General features: G+C 33.2%; 2 protein-coding genes across 2 annotated transcripts in view; both read left to right on the top strand.

Moving 5' to 3' along the window:
* The first annotated feature begins 7,956 nt into the window (after positions 1–7,956).
* On the top strand, positions 7,957–11,073 carry LOC105331857 (polypeptide N-acetylgalactosaminyltransferase 5). The gene is made up of 6 exons (XM_066072651.1): positions 7,957–8,064; positions 8,280–8,366; positions 8,900–9,028; positions 9,685–9,789; positions 10,206–10,334; positions 10,924–11,073. The coding sequence occupies exons 1-6, from the start codon at positions 7,957–7,959 to the stop codon at positions 11,071–11,073; spliced, it is 708 nt and encodes a 235-aa protein (XP_065928723.1).
* Positions 11,074–16,486: 5,413 nt separating this feature from the next.
* The window catches only part of LOC136272163 (uncharacterized), a 30,527-nt gene continuing 28,003 nt past the window's right edge, over positions 16,487–19,010 (top strand). The window contains exon 1 of the mRNA XM_066073295.1: positions 16,487–16,573. The gene's annotated coding sequence lies outside the window, so the exon portion shown is untranslated. The remainder of the gene's footprint in view (positions 16,574–19,010) is intronic.

Raw genomic sequence — 19,010 nt, 5'->3', positions numbered from 1 at the left:
AGACAGGTAAGAAAATCAAGATAATTGTTTGCAAATATTTCAATAAGATAACAATGAGAAAAATAACATATTTACATGAGCAGAGCACCTCATAAAAGGACATGTCACATGTTACACACTCTCATCATTCACACATTACCATACATTCAGTGCACATTATTAAAACATAGCAATCATTAAATGTAATACAAAATTCACATGACAGGTATAATATAACGAACATTTAATACATGCTAACTACACCCCCCACCCCACCTACCCATGATAACACCCCCCCCCCCTTTTCACACTTAGCTACTTCCTGTTTTACTTTGGATCTGTTAGTGACTTACTATAAGTGTCTTTAGACTTTTTATCGAAGAGCTGATATCTTTTAGATCATTCTGTAAAATTTTCTTTGGAATTTATATTTTAATAGTTTTTGTTTCATTTTAAAGTAGTTTTGCTTATTTTGCTGTTGTTTTAGATGATGGACCACTCTACTACCTTTTACAATAGGTGCCCCTACAGATTCACAAAGTTCCAATGTTGAATTTCCATGACCCCGATTGAGTGAGTGCACAACTTTATGTATTCTACTTTCAAAATTTTACTACTTGTAATACATTTTGGATTTGATTTTAAATGTGCCCTATTTTCAGATTTTTGTGTACAGGTGTGATATTTAATTCTATCAAGATTATTAGGTCCCAAAGTCAGATTTATACAGTCTTTTAACAACCACGTGTCTTTTTCTGTCATGCTTAATTCAAAATCACGAGGCAACACTGAAGAGTTCCACTTGTTGTTTTTCAGTCTGTGACAGGAGAAGGAATGAAGTTGGCAGGACTTTCCGCACTGTCCTTGGTAGCAGCTGATGATGGAAAGGACAGAGTTGACATGGCTCATTTCATCAAAGGTAAGTCACTGTAGAAGTGTTTGAAGCAGTTTTCGTACTCGGTCCTGCATCTAGGCTTCAGGTCCAGGGCAAATCTTCTCTGCATGGATTCTCTCATAGCTTTTGTTCTTCCAGGAAACATGTGGCTGCTGAAAAGAGTCTTAGCAGTCTGTTTTCTTTGAGAGTCAAAGACGTGGCGCAAGTTTTTGAGGTTTTCAATCATATGCCCTTGCTTTTCAGATGCACTGAAAGCAGCGGCACTATCTCCATCACTGGTGAAATGGGAAATGACGAGTGGAGGTCATCACTTTGCAGCTCACTGATGCATTCCGCAGCCGATCTCTTTTCGTCTCCAATGGTGGTCTCTGGAGGAATAGTTGCAGTGCAGTCTTCATGTCCTGGGCAGGTAACTTCCTTTCCCTTGGCTCTAAGATGGGTGCCTTTCTTGCACAGTTTATTGCCACAAAACACTGCCATAACATTCTTCTTCTTGGTAACATTTTCACTTAAGGTGTATGTCACTTGTGTGGCAGCTTGGAATGGTGTTTTCCCGATTGCACTGAAGGTGGCATTGTTGTACCGGGCATCTCTTTCTGCCCTTATAGGTGTATTGGCAAGTCCACATTTCTCGTTAAGCTCTTGAATGCCCTGCCTTATTTTCTTCATGCTGTTTTTGTTCACATCAGTGATGATTTTGCATACTTTGTTGCAGGTCTGATGAATGTTGGTGGCTGATGCAGGTTTGATGTTTGCGCCAAGAAGCATACTACCGTACCCTCTGTTGTAAGGCTGGTACCCAAGTGACCGACAGCCATGGCAACATTAAGCTGTGTGGCTCTCCGTCCCCTTCCTGATCCACTGACTTCCTTGTACAGCTTTTCATGGTGACTGGTGTAATGGCACTTCTTACATCGAATGGAAAGGATCCATGCCAGGCCTCTCTTTTCCTCCCCATGCGGGTTCCAGTCCAGTGAACCGTCACAGTCCGGTAATTTCTGTAAGTGCTCTTAAAATGCATGGTCCCAAATGTAACGGACCTGAGTGCTTGCTATTGCACAAGTATATATACCCAATCCTGCACAAGAATAACCAGTGAATTTAATTCTACCAAATTACGAATTTCTCATAACTATTGCCCTTTTCGTTAAAACACAAGAATTACCTGTGTTTGGACTCGTATTTAAGTTATTACCAAGGGTAATTAAATATAAGACTTATTTAAAGTTTACGTAAATTTATTCAACAAAGAAATTACAAGACGTATAACTAATCAACAATAACAAGTACACCTACAATTAATTCACTGACAATCGGGAATTACCCAAATCGAACAGTGATACTACAGCACAACCTTCGGGTGTACGTTAATTCAATAAAGGGGGGGGGGGTGCACTAAACGAAAATGACCGATTAGTGTACAAATAAATATAACAAAAATCACGAAATAATCTAGAATAACCAGACTATATCTCACTTAACTGTTAACGCAAAACTGTGCCAATTATTTTCAACAATAAATCTGAATATACGTATAAATTATTCCTACTGTAACAATATTATAAAATATCGATAATTCAATTATTTAGAATAATAAAATTCCAAAGAACTATTAACGATTACTAATTATTTAATCGGTAAGACTTCAGAGATTATCCCTTCGTCTAACCGTAAATAAAATGAACTATGTCATCTGTATCGAAATTAATCCAATACAAACACCCTAAATATAAATTAATATCGTGTAAACGAGATTAACCCTTAATATCACGATGTATTAAAAAAATAAATTATTCAAAATCCCCTAATTCTACCTAAAATAATCGAAGTAGTTAAAAAACACCCTCTAACCTCAATTGCTAAACCCCGAGTCCACTGGATAGAGTGATCTCCCCTTTTTATAAACATACGAAGTCCCCCCGGTGACCCACGTGCTTTCCTTGGGATCACCGGCAGTCACCGGCAATAACATAGGCTAATGTATAAAATATAATTCAACAATTAAATAAGGTGATTTACACAACACATGACAAGTAAAATTATAGCAATTCATACAACAATACAATTTAATACAGAAATCTCAATAAAACCTAGTGCACAAAAGTTATGATTTGCATCGGGCGTGATGTACTGAAATTCCATAACATTAATGGCGGTATGTAAAAACGAAAAGTACATGCTTGGAAAAATCATGAAAACATTTAAAGTGGAGTTTGCCAACGAAAATAAAAGACCTGGAAGATTGAAATCCAATCAAATAATCACGTTCATCTGATGCAGTAAGTAATAATAGTACAAATTATGACATCTCGCTGTGAAATGCAAATGGTAAATAAGGGGGACATGTCAAAAGTAGTACATGCGTGTGCAATATCAAAATACAATTTTATATCGTGTCACAATCGTCACACATAGTTTAGCAGTTTTTTCTTGATGGAGTACTTTGTAAAGTCTGGAATTGGGGTTCGGTGACTCTGCATTCATGCAGGAGTCTACCGGCTGCACTTCACTCAGCCTGGGTTGCAAAATCTTCATTTGACTGCTTCTACGCTAAGCATCGCTTACTGTGAATATTCCATCCTTCTGCTGCTGTACGACGTCCTGAAACTCTTCTTTACTCAGCCTTCTTATAGGACATAGACACTGTACTGGGCTGGTGGTCCCTGTACTTTTCTGGCCCTTGTTGTGAGGAATGGTTTCTTTTTTGTACTGATGTCGATGCAGCCACTTTGGTCCTTTCTTTGGCATGATTTATATTGAACTGTACACTTGTAGACTTTCTAAGAATATGATGTTGTGTGTGGTGCCAATTTTTAAGTATAATTGTAAACTTTCATACTGTTTATTTATTTTAGAGCTGCCATGTCTTCTAAGAGGAACCCCATCTTTGATGTCTGATGGAAAAGCTTCATCACCCCCCCATTGCTTAAGAACCCCTTATCTTAATCACTAGCCATTAATCAGTGACCACCGTTATCAAAGTTCCAAGGTACATTATTGAAGACTCTTCTGGCACTATTTTTTCCAGTCTCTGTCTTTGTCTTAGAATTAAAATTAACAACTTTTTGCTGATTAATTCTAATGTTCAAGTCAACTTCTTTTTTCCTAGCTAATTAATGTCTATTAATTAGAGCTGAATTTTTTTTAAAGCACATACACATAAACTCTAACATTTCAGGTTTCATTTTATTCCAAGCTCTTTTCACAACATCTCACTAATCAAATTTTATTTAGTTTTGAAAACATGTATTGTAGATGAATTTTAACAGAAATTTACTCCAGATTTCAGCAATCTCTTAAGAAGAGTTATCTCCTACTTTTTTAATCCCTTCCCGTCAAAAGTAGATTTTAATACACTAGCATATTGGAAATAGATACCTACTAGACATTTACTGCATATTTCATTAAATTTCATGAACTTTTAGTTGTCTTAAAGGTCTTACGCAAGGAAATAGCCAATCAAACTGAACTTAGTCAATTGTAGTTCCATATATATAGAGACAATTTCTTTTCTTTCTTCCTTTTTAGCCTATAGTATTGATTTTAGACCCAGTGGCCAGGAGAATTATTACTTTAGTGGAATTGTCACACAAATTTCAATGGAACTATTTTTTTTGATGCGCATGATGCAACTTCCTGGATGGTGCTGAGCCTGTTGGTCAACATGTGGAACCCCTGTGTACTTTGGGGTAGGTATGTTTACTCTCAATTATCTCTCTTAGAAACCGCATAAGGCGTTATTTTTCTGATGTAAAATTTTTCTTGAAGCATTTAACTATAATATCTCTATCATGAATTATATGCTGAGAGTATAGTTAAATAATTAACTGAATTAAAGCTTTATAGTAACATATAGTGAAATTAACTCCTTGTGTGAGACCTTAAGAGAAACATGTAACTTTTGTTTAAACTGCATTTTTTCTAATTTCAGGAGTTGTCTCCCTTGTTAAAGTTAAACAATGTGGGATGCTGTCTTGTCACCAACGGTGAAATTTGACACCTGTATACCCGTATTTCTACCAATCGTCTCAGTCCTCTTTGTTGTGTACATCAGACAGGTAAGAAATTAAGTTAATGGAGGAAAGGGATAATGTACCTTAAAATATAAATAAAAAAGTATAAAAAAATATACCTACATTGCATACAGTGCAACTGTTTAAATCAACTTACTTATCACTCAATTTTTCAATAATCTTTTTAGATTTAAAGATTATTGATATTGTTGATTGAATTAGTTTTACTGTATTAATTAGAATCCAAATTAGAAGTGCATGCATTTTGAATCATCAATTCCGATACTTTTTTAGCTCACCTGAGCTGAAAGCTCAAGTGAGCTATTCTGATCACATTTTGTCCGTCGTCCGTCTGTCAGTCCGTCTGTCTGTCCGTCTGTCCGTCTGAAAACTTTTTACATTTTGAACTTCTTCTCTAAAACCGCTTATCCAATTTCAACCAAATTTGGCACAAAGCATCCTTATGGGAGGGCGAATATAAATTGCAGATATAAAAGTCCGATCTGTATTCAAAGCAGTGAAAACCTTGGAACTGTAGAAAAAGGGGGGTGCATTTTTACAAATCTTCTTCTCAAGAACTAATTAGTTCAATTCAACGTAGTTTAGCATAAATTATCCTTATGGGAAGGAAAATATAAATTGCAAAAATTAAGTGCTAATTCTGATTCAAATCTGAGTTATTACGAAAATAATAATAAAGGAAAAGTTTAATAGCTTCGGGCTCGGCATACGGAAAAATGGGTAGGCAAGACTTGGCCTGAGCATAAAAAAAGATTGGCAGGTATTAATCTGCCAATCTCATTAAAGTTTCGGGATATTTGATGGACCAGTATATAATGTATTCGCTGTAAATATTGCTGCAAAATAATGCGTATTTGGAATTGACGATTGCCAATCTGCACCGGCTTTTATTTTGCCACGGCCCGGGTTTGCATACCCATTTTACCAAGCCTCGTATTCCATACTTCTAAAACGAGGTTCTTTGTTTAAAGCAGCCATGACATTATACGAAAAAGGGTCGATCTGACTATGATGAATTTGCTTGCTATGCAACCGTTCGCGTATGAAGGGAAATTTTTGAAACATGCAAAATATATTGGTGCCGATTTTGTGAAGTAAATTAAGGCTAAATATTTCAATGCGTTGACAGTTTTCACACATGACGTTGGTGTTAGCTTGTTCTGATTTTCGTTTCGTTTTCATTATTTATGCTTTGTAACCTGGGAACTAACTATCGTCTGTATTTCGTGATTTTTACGTATCAAATCAAACAGAGACTTCGGTAAATCAAACAGTTAACTGTTTACTTGCGCAAATTAAGCAAAATCTGATGTAGGGGTACTGAAATACAATTCATTCTATCGGTAATTCGGCATTATCATAATGGTAGATTAATGCAATAGGGTTTGTTGAGATGCTCGGCATTTTCTCGAGTTTATTCAGTTTAAATAGAGTTTGATATCGCTGACGAAAATATGTAGGTTTATACATGTATATATATGATTCATTTCGAAAAAATTATTTGTTATACATGTAGTGCATGTTTCTTGTGTTTGATTGTTACCCTACAGTTTCTATTTACTAACCATAATTGAGTGTTAAGCTTCGAATTATAAGCAAGATACAGAGATTTGCTCACAATTTTATGTTTGTACACAGATCTTAAAAGCTTAAGATTAAAAAAGTAAAACATTTGTCAATATTTATTACGAAAATTTTCAAAGTCTGTTCTTCCAAAAACCAACTTATTGAGTTGTAAACTTAACCTTTTGGGCTCACCTGAGGGTGGGGCCACAATGGGGGATCGAAGTTTAACATAGGAATATATACAGTAAATCTTTAAAAATCTTCTTCTCAAAAACTAATCCGCCGGCAAAGCTGGAACTTTTGTGGAAGCATCCTCAGGTAGTGTAGATTCAAAGTTGTGAAAATAATAACCCCTAGGGGTAGGTTGGGGCCACAATGGGGGGTCAAAGTTTAACATATGATTATATAGAGTAAATCTTTAAAAATCTTCTTCTCAGAAACCAGCCAGGAAAATTGAAACTTGTGTGGAAGCATCCTCAGGTAGTGGATATTCAAATTTGTGAAAAGGACCCCTGGGGGTAGGTTTGGGCCACAATGGGAGGTCGATGTTTTACATAGGAATAAACAGAATAAATCTTTAAAAATATTCTTCTCAGAAACTAATCAGCCAGGAAAGCTGAAACTTGTGTGAAAGCATCCTCAGGTAGTGTAGATTCAAAGTTGTGAAAATAACGATCCCCAGGGGTAGGGTGGGGCCACAATGGGGGGGGGGGTCAAAGTTTAACAAAGGAATATATAGGGTAAATCTTTAAAAATCTTCTCAGAAACTAATCAGCCAGATGATTCTTTATAATTGTTAAGACTTTGGCCCCAGGACAATTCGTTGGCCTCACGAGAAGGTTCAGAGTTTGATGTACGTTTATATCCCATATATAAACTATTGTTAGGGATCTTTTTGAGAACTGCAATACTCAACATATGATATGACTATAAAATCATCCTGTTAGAAAAGGGACTAATGATTATAAACATACGAATATCCAGGGGAAAATGGATTTTATTTATACAGGATCTACATGTATTATTGTACACTGTCCAGATAGTTTGTATTATGACTCCATTGAGCTGATTTTATCATACCTATTGTTCCTCAGGTGAGCGATGTGGCCCATGGGCCTCTTGTCATCTGCTTGCTAGAAAAATATCATCACAGTGACATTATTCTGCTAGTTATAGAATTTCTTTTCCAAAACATGCAACAAAAGTATTGACAAAAAAATTGTGTGTTTATAAGATTTTTAAACATAATCAAATATTATGGAATTTTTATGTTGTAAAAACTTTTTGTCTTTCAATATTTTTGTTTTGTTTAATGAATTTAAGACACTTAAAAGCCTAGAATCTTTAACTTTCATGTATGTTTCAACAAAGACCTGAATAAAAGTAAATGACAAGCAAATTTTATATACTGAACTTTGAAACATCCTTTTATATTTCAATCCTATGTTATTCTTAAACTAATGATATCACAGGTCGCCCACGATGGCCGGAGGTCTTTTCTCCATCAGTAGAGAATATTTTACGGAACTTGGTACCTACGACCTTGGAATGGATATTTGGGGAGGAGAAAACTTAGAACTGTCATTTAGAGTAAGTAGGATCCTGGACATGGCACCAAATTTCTTTTTCTTGTCCATTCTCATATGTTGAAAGAACATTTGCTGTTTGTAATATAATTTAAATTCATGTTTGATGAATCATAACATTTTTCAAAACTCATTTTCTGCAATACTGTTTTATAACTGGTTACTGGTTAAAAAAAATATTATGATATCATGACAGTTTTGTATGATTTTATTTTTCAGTTTGAAGGTCTGGATGTGTGTAGGTACCTAAGAAATCATTCCATGGTCTCATGGTGGTCACATTTTCAGAAAGAGAAGTCCGTACAAGTAGCTATAGAGGACTGGTGTCAACGTTGGCAAGAAAAACTCAATCCGATTGGCCAAAGTTTGGATGGACGAATACAAGAACTATTATTATAAAAGATTCAACTATGATCTGGTATGGAATTTCAAAAACTTCTTTTGATTTTTAGTTCCCTGAATGTGAAACTGAAGGAGAATAATTATCTGTCTGTCTGTCAGTTAGTCTGGCCAGGCCCTCTTGGTTTGCAGCCTATTTTTTCTACATGGTTTAAAGAACTGATTCAGAAATAAAAATGACAGCTGGTAGATTACATGTTTTGGTTGTGCAATACTCTCAAAATGTTTAATTTGTTATGATTAAGACATTTTTATTTCACTTCGATTTATAATATATGTTTTGTTTCTACCGTTAGATTAAGAGTTTGAAAAATGACATACTCTTGAATAACAAATTGAGGATATTCATTTGGAAAATGTAATTTGTATAATATAAAGTCAACAATAATCTAATTAAATAAATTTAGATGAATAATAGATAAATACATTGTTTTCCATAGGGAGATTACGGAGATGTCACCGACAGAAAGAAGCTTCGGGAACGTTTGCAGTGCCATAGCTTTGACTGGTTCGTCAAAAATGTCTACCCAGACCTGTTTGTTCCAGGGGAAGCCATTGCTTCTGGAGAGGTACGAAAAATAGTATCATAATTTTTTTTGTCTCATCTTTCATTGTTTTCACGTTTTTTTTTTTAATACAGACAAGAATGAAGTAAACAAAGAGCTACTCCTGTGCCATATTTGATATTTATGGCCCTAAGAAATAGACTTGCTTTAATTTATGTTTCAGCTATATTGAATTTCAATGTTGTATAGGTCAGCCACAACAGTACAGTTAATTTTCTCAAAAAATTCCTCCTTTTACTATTATAAAAATGATGTCATAAAATTATAAAATATCACCATAATAAAAAAAAATGACAAAATTATAAATAAAATATAGCAGTTATGACACATTCTTTACAAGAAATGAAGAGTCACATGATAATCAGGTTATTTAAAATGTGAGCAATACTATGATAATACTGCATAACAAATTATGTATATTTATCTTGTTCAACACATGTACCCACTGCCATTGAAGTCTAATATATTAAAAAAATTTTTTTTATATAATTTATTGTTTTTGTTCCATACTAATACTAATCAAATAAATTCAATTTTTATAAATTTTATATGCATGCATACACACAAGTAAATTAACATACATTTTTAGAAATATATTAGAAAATTGGCAATTTCAAAGTTTGCATAAATTATAACGTTACGTAATGCATTGGTTACAGATCCGCAGCAAGGCCAAGCCGATGTGTATCGACAGTGCGGTGGATAACCACAACTACCACAAACCGGTCAACATGTGGCCTTGTCACAACCAGGGGGGCAACCAGGTGGGTGTGGTCAAATTCACAGATATTGATTGATTTATCAATTGATTTAATTTGATAAGTATTTTATTCAAGTATAAATGAATACATTGGATTGAACAGCAGGCACAATGCCTTTAAATGTTCTCTCATAAAATTATTTCAAATTATGAATATGATTATAAAATTACCTACAATGTATTGAAATTGTTTTTGTAAAAATAAATTGTCCTTTCAGACTAGTACTTAATTTTTTTTTTTTCATGAAATCAAAAATGATTTGTTTGGGATTAACCTATAATGTTATGGTTGAAGGGTATGCACCAATTCAATGAAGATTGATAGATATTAAGAACAGTATAGTATTTGAAGTCTGGACTGCAAGATTCTATGACTTTTCAAAACTGACAGGAATTGATGATTTTATTGTATAATTGTAGTATTGGATGTTGAGTAAGAACGGAGAAATCCGTCGAGACGATGGATGCCTGGATTATTCCGGAGGAGAGAGCGTCATTGTTTATCCGTGCCACGGCCAGAAAGGAAACCAGGAGTGGCAATACAGAGAGGTAGGTCAAGGTCAAGTAAAGAAAAAAATTATCATAATTTAATTACTGTGGAATCATTAAAGTTCGTTGGGGCCATTTTTCATGGATTGCTGAAATTTTAAAGGTTTGTGGGGACTTTATTCGTGTATTCTCTTAAACCTGCAAAGGAAATATGGCTTTTTTATATCCTTATTTATTAATTTATGGAGGATGTTAATTCATGGATGAGAGGTACCCACGAATTAAACGAAAATTGAGCTATCATGAAATCTATTGTTTCCACAGTAATTTGCAGTGACTTTATGTTTGCGACAACTTTAATCCACGATTTACTTAAAATAAATGGTTTAGGGTGACCTATAAAAAAAATCACTGTTATTCAGCTTTTATTTACGCCGACTTTTATTAACAATTTTCTAGGGATTAAATGATTTAGAATGACTCATATTGAAAGGAATGGTTTACGGAAGATATTTTATCAACTTTTATAACTTTTTTCTTGTACACAATAAAAGTTGGTTAGCAATATTGGCTCCATCAATTAAAGTGGGATGAATAGTACATGCATACCTGTACATTCCTTTTCATACATTGTAACTTTCATGAACAGGACAACTCCATTTACCATGCCAACACACAGAAGTGCATGGAGACCAGCGTGGACGGTCAGAAGCTGACCATGAAGACATGCACAGGGATAGACAGACAGATCTGGACCTGGAAGAGGAAGTCACCTAGTGGGATAATCAGGAACAACTAAGGGGCAGACAACTACTGCTGTTGTGGTGTGAAGGGTTCTCTCCCTTTGGAAAGAGAAATATTCACCCACCAAAAAAAAAATGTACAACTGCCAAACCCCAATATTTGGGATAACAGTTTAACATCATACTGCTTAAAAAACATGTGTGATAAACTTGATAGTATATTTGAAAAAATAGAAAGAGGAATATTTTTCTATGCAAACAGTATTTTTCTATGTTGATGTGACAATGGTTTCTTAGTCGTAAACACTTTGCTAGATCTGTGATCTCTTTCTGTATGCCATATATAACTGCAGGAGGGAAAGAAGAGGACATACATTGTCATCGGAGAAAAAAAATCATGTTAATATTATTCATATATCTTGAAGAAGTCAGTCATTCAAAGAAGGAAATATGCTACCTTGACAGTACTTTAAACATAATGTACTTATAGCTTTAGATTTTTGGAATCTAGAAAGTACTTTAACTTTAATTCAAAATCTTAGATTAACAACTAATTGATTTGATTTATTTTTCATTAAAGAATTTGTTTTGCTCAGATTAATTTTTTCATAGGTATGCAAAAATCTTGAGGCGAAATAAAGTCTCTGCAATGATCAGTTATTTTCATTTGGGGTTATTTATCATGTTTCTACGCTTTATCATACAAACAAATGTATAAGTTACACAGTTTTATTGCAATAATCATTTAATTTTTCAAAGTTGCGGTCAAGCTTTCAAGATCTAATTGGTGCTAGTTAGTTAAGAATTATATTGTTCACATTTTGCGATAATTTTATTTGTCATACAGAGAAGTCTGTGATTTTTTGCCAGACATTCCTGCCCCATTGTTGTTGGTTTTGCTCAGAGAATCACAAACTACACAAAAAGTTGACTTAAAGTTGATTAAAGGATATGCTTGTTTGTTAAAACTATCTTAAATTATATATCTGTGTTTTAATTGTCGGCTACAAAATATTTTAGCAAATTATTCAAAGCGTTGTTTTTATTGTTGAAGATTGTTCATGCATGTGAATTTATTTATCACTTTTTTTTTCTTAAAAGAATATTTCTTCAAATAGCTTCAGTATTTTTTCTGTATACCGGTATCTGAATGGACACAATATACTAACATAGCCTTATCTTGAAGTATTGTACAATGTATAACTGGTTATTTATGCAGACATGTTAAAATCCAAAAAGTAGGTACATTTATATTTTGTTATTTTTTGCAATCTTAAACCAATGACTCAAATTTTAAATAAGAATAAGTATATAATTTCTCTTTGGCTAATGACCTTTTTATAAGCAAAAATACCCCTTTATCTCCTGAAAATTCCAGTTAAACACACAATATTTGATCTTCATTTGTGGGATTTTTCAAGTGTATGTACATGTATTTGGCATTTAGCTTGGTTTTGAATATGAAGTCAAATTGACTAATATTTTATTGACTTTTAATTCTTTTTGACAAGCCTCTATGAATGCATGAAGGAGAAGTCCAGATTGTCAAACTTTTAGCAGATAGCATGCATTTCTTACTGCATAGACCCAGCTAAAGGTCTTGGACAGTTTTGTTGTAGAATTTTAGGGGTCCAAGCTTTAAACATCCCTTTATCCAGCCTTTATTTGCAAAAAAATATGCATATATATTATGGACATGCCATCGACCTAAGGTCGAACTGTGTGTCTGCTTAAAGCCTAAAGTATAGAAAGAAAAGTCTCCTTTATACGATACATTCCATGTTTGTTTTTTACTTTGTGTATAATGAAGAGTATATATTTACTTTGATGTTGTTATATGCTATTGAATAATGTGGAACGTGTTTGGTTTTGTATATTTTAATGTATATATATGTAAGAATTAGTATTTCATGCTTCTTTAATCAGTACCATTGAAATCCAATACCCATTGTGTTATATATGTGATTTTGTAGAAGTGGGCGAATATTTAAAATAATTAACTTAATTAGTTATTTTTTGTTTTTTGTTTTAAAATATATGTATTAATTTGCATATGTTACATGTACTAGAGGCTGTGCCCTGTATGTGTATTCTGACCAGATATGACTGACCAGATTATATAAACCTCTCTCTCTCTCTCTCTCTCTCTCTCTCTCTCTGTTGAAAGGAGAGCAAGAGCTAACATAGGTTAATGTTAAAAAATCATAACTGGATACCTAAATTATCTGTCACCTGTTTTCTTCAGTCTGCTGAGTTTGGTTTAGAATTTGTTCTGTTTGCTTTACACATGTGGTTGATCTGCAAATACAAGTTAATTGGAATACATGTAATCAATTTTGAAGCGCATTTACATATGTTTATCTATCAAACACCTTTTTTTGTTTACAACAATCCTACTTCAGGAGGGTGGGCGGTTAACAAATTATCTATTAGATCTGTCTAAAAAAATTGATGGTACATGTAATATGATATTTTTGGCTAATAGCCATTACATTGTATCTAGTGAAACAACAAATTATCTATCAGATCTGGCTAAAATAATTATCTGTATTATGATATTTTTGGCTTATAACTATTATTTAGTGAAACAAAAATTCAAATATTTTAGCTTTAAAATGTTCATATTTTGCCTAGTTCTCTGTATAGAGCTCTTTGTTTCAAGGAGTTTATTATAGTCTAAAAATGGCAACGACCAACTAGCCCTACTTAATGAAGTTGAAACTTATGAAATTGCTTTAAAAAAGACAATATCCTCAAGCTGTTGAGCAAGATCATTCTGATCATCATGTGTGAAATTAATATAAATGCCTGTTTTTCAATCTTCACATATGTTTTGAGAAATAGTAGAGCAGTTAAAATGGCATTCTGATTTTTGTTTTAGATATGTATAAACTTAGTAGTATGTATGCATGCATGAGAAGATCTTTTTTTTAATTTCTCTCTATTCTGAAGCACAATCCATGATACATTCATTTATTATTGTTACTTAACAATTTTATAATCAGTTTTCATTATGTATTCTTCATTTCAAGTCATATAGAATGACTGAAAACTAAATCTGTGTGATCTATATGTCAATATAATCTCATGTATTATCCTTAAAATTTACATCTTGATTTTTAAATAAGTATTGATTGAAACTGTATTCTTTTTTTTTCTCTTTCTAATTTTTTTTTAATAATTGTCTATATCTACATAATGATGTTTCAGTATTCTTTACTTTCAGTATATTAATTAAGACTAGAATATTTGATATTTTTAGCTCTCAAGTCTTGTTGATGTTTCATAAAAGAATACATTATTAACTGAAAATGTATAATTTAATCTGCTTGTTTTCTTTTATATTGTCTTTTATGTTATATACCATATGTTTCAAGTATATACATGTATCTAATCAGGTGCATCAATATAATTGTCAGAATTGAAAAAAAAATGCATTGACTGTATTATATAAATGTAAAACCATCTATTTATTTTTTTCTCAATGGCAAAAAAGGGGGGAGGGGTCATTTAGATGTATATGTATGTATCAAGTCTGGTGCACATCAAAAAAGGATATAAATGCAATAAATATGTGCACACTTGTATAAACTTGTCAGAATTGCAAGTCTGTAAAGATTTTCTGTAATTCTTTTTTTTTCATAATGTGGTATATACATATGTGTATTATATATAAAGATTAAACTGGTGGTGTATGACTGGGGAAGCGAGGGCTGGTAACCAGCCAAGTGTGCCTTAATAAATTCAACTTACAAATGATACTGGTGTTTTGTTTTTTAATTCTATATTCTATATAGCGTGAGAGCCAGATTTATGAAAATATTTATCGAAACTCAGTTTGAATTAAAAATCAATATTTGTACACCCCGAGGATGCATATACCTGCATTCATCTTTACAGTTAGTTCGTTTTGCCGAGTTTTTATTTTTGTAGACAATGCTGAAAATTGAACATAAATGTAAATATCATGGAACAAATGCACTGTACATAGACCTTAATTAAGGTAATTAATTCATAAATTACATAGTTTGACAAATTATACAATTATATGCATAGCTCTGTGTTCTGAATTTGTAAATGAAAAAGTTTTAAGAATGTTTTTAATATATCAGTCAATCTGTCTGTTTGTGCAATTTTGTCCAGGATAAACCACTGTTTTAGAGAATTTTGGAATGTCAGCAATATCAACTTCCTATATAAAGAAGCATTATCTAACCCATGTAATCTTAACAATCATTCAAGAATGTGATATTTTAAACACATTTCACATCTTTTGGATGGTATGCATTGTCATTCCGAAAATATGTCAACCAGAAGCTACAATAGTATAAACTTGATCTGTAGTTTGACACTTTGAAACTGTTCAGAAAATTTCATATTATTCCTCAAACGCATCCAAAAAAAAGTGTGGAAAACTGAAGTGGGGCAGACAGACAGACGGACTGAAGGACGTTGAGGAAAAATATAGTCCCCTCTGGTGATTCCGATTTCAAATAGTAATGAAAATAATGAAAAATGATCATTTTATAAATTTCAAGAATTTTTTGATTTTATTTTATTTTATTTATTTTTGATAGTTTTATAAATGTATATATATTTTTTTATATTTTATATCATATAACAGAAGATAAAGCTATGAACATCTTAAAACTTTATAATGTGTCTTGTATACTTGGAACAGCTTTTGAACAGTGAGCAGCTATTCTCCCATGTTCTCCAGAGCTCTTCCTGCATCTTCATTTTGTTTTCAAAAATTCGATTCCATCTCCATGTCAGTTGCTAATTTTTATAAGAATCCCCTTAATTTTTTCACAGTATGCTTAAATACAGCCTTCAGTAAGCTAGCAAAATATAAATGTTGGAAGTCATGGTTTATTTCTAATCTATATGAACCTGCATGTTTTTTTAATCCATGATAAAACGAAACCTTGTTTACAGGACTTTTATTTACATTTTTTATGCATGTGTGTAATGCTTACATATAATTAATCGCCTTTTATTTTTAAACCCATAGAATACTCAAGCGCAATTAGGCACGTGTACTCCTTTGTTCAGATACTAGGCCTAGTAGGTTAATGAAGTAAAAAAAAATTAGAATTAGTAAAACATGACAGCACATACAAAATACCCGATAAACGGCATTATCTAAAGAATGTAAGATATATCACATTACAAGGCTTTAAAAAATGGGCCACTGCAGCTGAATTGTACGTGCTGTAAGATTTCATCCTAGAAGCAAAATGAGATTCATGCATAAAACGCTGGATAGTTTTTTTTTTAAAAATTCTATACTGTATACAGTATCTGTCAAAACTCCAACATTCTTGCATACATGTACTTCATTTGAAATTAAATCATCGCATCGTGACCATGAAGAGAGGGTTGGTTTTGATAAAAGGTTATAATACAAGGGGAATAACTCTAATTGTATCCATTCTTGATGTCAGGTGACCCCATTCTATACAAGCAAGCTCAGCCATGTTTAAGTTACGCGTACACGTCTGCATGTTTGATGTCCGATTCGACGAATATGTAAATTGATTTATTTTAAACAAGGTTTGTGTCGCTTATAATTGACTTAATTTATCAGACGAAAATTGAGATACCTACATGTAACGTTAGTTGTTTTAAATTAATATCTTTCAAATAAGTACTTTCGTTTTAATTTTCTGTATGAGTTGACCTTCAATAAATATATTTTATGAATAAATGCTTATCAATTAATGCAAGTTTTAAAATTATTCTATCTGGTTATTGTAAACCCTTGATTAAAGCAGGACTGCAACATATGGTTTTCATGTTGGCTCTTAATATATTAACAAATAATACTACATTTTCTACAAACAGTACATTTTAATTTTTCGCTTAATTTTTCATTAAATTTTTAGAAAAGCGATGTATCCTCGTTCTAGTGCCCAGGACGTGCACCGATGTGACCTTTGTGAGACTGCCATAGTACACAGCTACTGTGACTTTTGTCATGTCAACCTCTGCAAGCTTTGTATAGCTGATCACATCTCAGATGGATATGACAAACATAAAATAGTCCCTTTCCAGGAGCGAAGATCAACTCTGATTTATCCAAGATGTGCGACACATTCACACAAAAATTGTGACTGGCAGTGCAAGAATTGCAACGACATATTTGTTTGTTCTTCTTGTACTGCATCAGAAAAACACAGAGGACATATATTTATAGAAGTTGCAGAAGCTTACACGACAAAGAAAAATGCTATTGCAGATGAAGCAAATAAATTAGAAAATCTTATTTCTCCAACATATGAAGAAATTTCACTCGACTTGGAAAATCAGCTTGCCAACCTGGATGGAGGATATGAGAAACTTACGACAGCAATGTCCAAACAAGGAGAGCAATGGCACAGAGAAATTGACATCGTTATCAATAAAATGAAAACTGAAATCAGTGAGATAAAAGTAAAACACAGAGACATTTTACAAAAACACTTGGATGAAATTAAACAGACACAGTCTCTCATAAAACAAACATTAGTAACCATAGAAGAACTCAAGAAATCCACTGAAGTATCTCCTACCATTGAATACAGCTCAAAGATTATAGAGTTCAGCAAACTGCCACCCACAGTGAAGGTTACACTGCCAACATTCATTCCAAAACCGTTAGACCATGAAAAGTTGTATAATATGTTTGGGCAGATAACTCCTTTGTCTACTGCTACAGAAGAGAATGTCTTGTCACTTATCCAACCCAACACTTCAGTAAGAGAACTACTGGATGAACCGGAACTTGTTGCCACAATACAGACAGGGCATGAATACGTTACCAGTGTTACCTATCTAAATGAAGATTGTGTTTGGACATGTGGATCGACAAAAGATATCAAATGCTTTAACATGAAAGGTGAATTGCTTCATACAGTTAGCAACAAATCAGAACAACGACCCAATGATATAGCTGTAGACATTGATGGAAATTTACTTTTCTGTGATGGGACATCAAGTACAGTATGGACAGACAGAAGAGTTGATCAGATTACGGGGATGGTGTCCTGGTCATCTGCGTGTCACCTCTAATGGTGATCTCCTGGTTATCATGTTCAGTGATGATGAAACTCAATTCAAAGTTGTCCGTTACTCGGGATCTACAGAGAAACAAACAATTCAATTTGATGATGAAGGTAAACCTCTGTACTCAGAGAAATTAAAGGCTAAATACATCACTGAGAACAGAAACCATGACATCTGTGTAGCTGATAATGGGGCTGGTGCAGTTGTGGTGGTTAATCAGAACGGGAAACTCAGATGGAGATACATCGGTCATCCCTCAGTTACCAAAAAGGAACCATTTAAACCAGTTGGTATCACAACAGACAGTCAGAGTCGTATCCTGACAGCAGACTGTGACAACCATTGTATCCACATTCTGAATCAGGATGGACAGTTTCTCCGTTACATTGATAACTGTGATCTGGAGTATCCGTGGGGTTTATGTGTGGACAATAATGACAATCTGTTTGTATCAGAACAATTGAAAGGCAATGTAAAGAAAATAAAATTTCTCAGACAACTAACTGGGTGATATAGATTAAGCAAGACTATTTCTATGAATTCGATAATTTGTTGTAAGTGAAGTAAACTTTGTTCATATCAGGGGTGCAGAACACTTATATTTTATACTATGTATTAATAAATATTTACATTCAGTTTAATTTATTATCATTGCATTGAAAATCTGCGATGTTCAATTTCATGTGAATACACTTCGCCTAGATAAGTCAAAGGACAAATAAAAATGTCATCACGCATTTTTGAGTTACAACTAAAGGAAACGTTCACACTTACATAACCAATTTGATATTTACTTATGCTATATGATATACTATTGTAATAGTATAAAGCACACAGTACAATGCACATGAACTTAAGATTACAAGAAATCATGTATAGCAACCAGATTAATTAATTGTCTGCGTTTGTACTAAACATGGTGGCGGTAAATGATTCATCAAAATTA

Source organism: Magallana gigas, chromosome 10, assembly GCF_963853765.1.
Source record: "Magallana gigas chromosome 10, xbMagGiga1.1, whole genome shotgun sequence".
Taxonomy (NCBI): Eukaryota; Metazoa; Mollusca; class Bivalvia; order Ostreida; family Ostreidae; genus Magallana; species Magallana gigas.
This window is presented reverse-complemented; position numbering and strand designations above follow the sequence as displayed.

What these genes read in the sequence shown, in the direction of transcription:
- LOC105331857 (XM_066072651.1), top strand. Translation starts at nt 7,957, where the DNA reads ATGGCCGGAGGTCTTTTCTCCATCAGTAGAGAATATTTTACGGAACTT. An exon ending in ACTTAGAACTGTCATTTAGA is followed by an intron (nt 8,065 to 8,279) that starts GTAAGTAGGATC and finishes TTTATTTTTCAG; the next exon opens with TTTGAAGGTCTGGATGTGTG. An exon ending in AGGAGTGGCAATACAGAGAG is followed by an intron (nt 10,335 to 10,923) that starts GTAGGTCAAGGT and finishes TTTCATGAACAG; the next exon opens with GACAACTCCATTTACCATGC.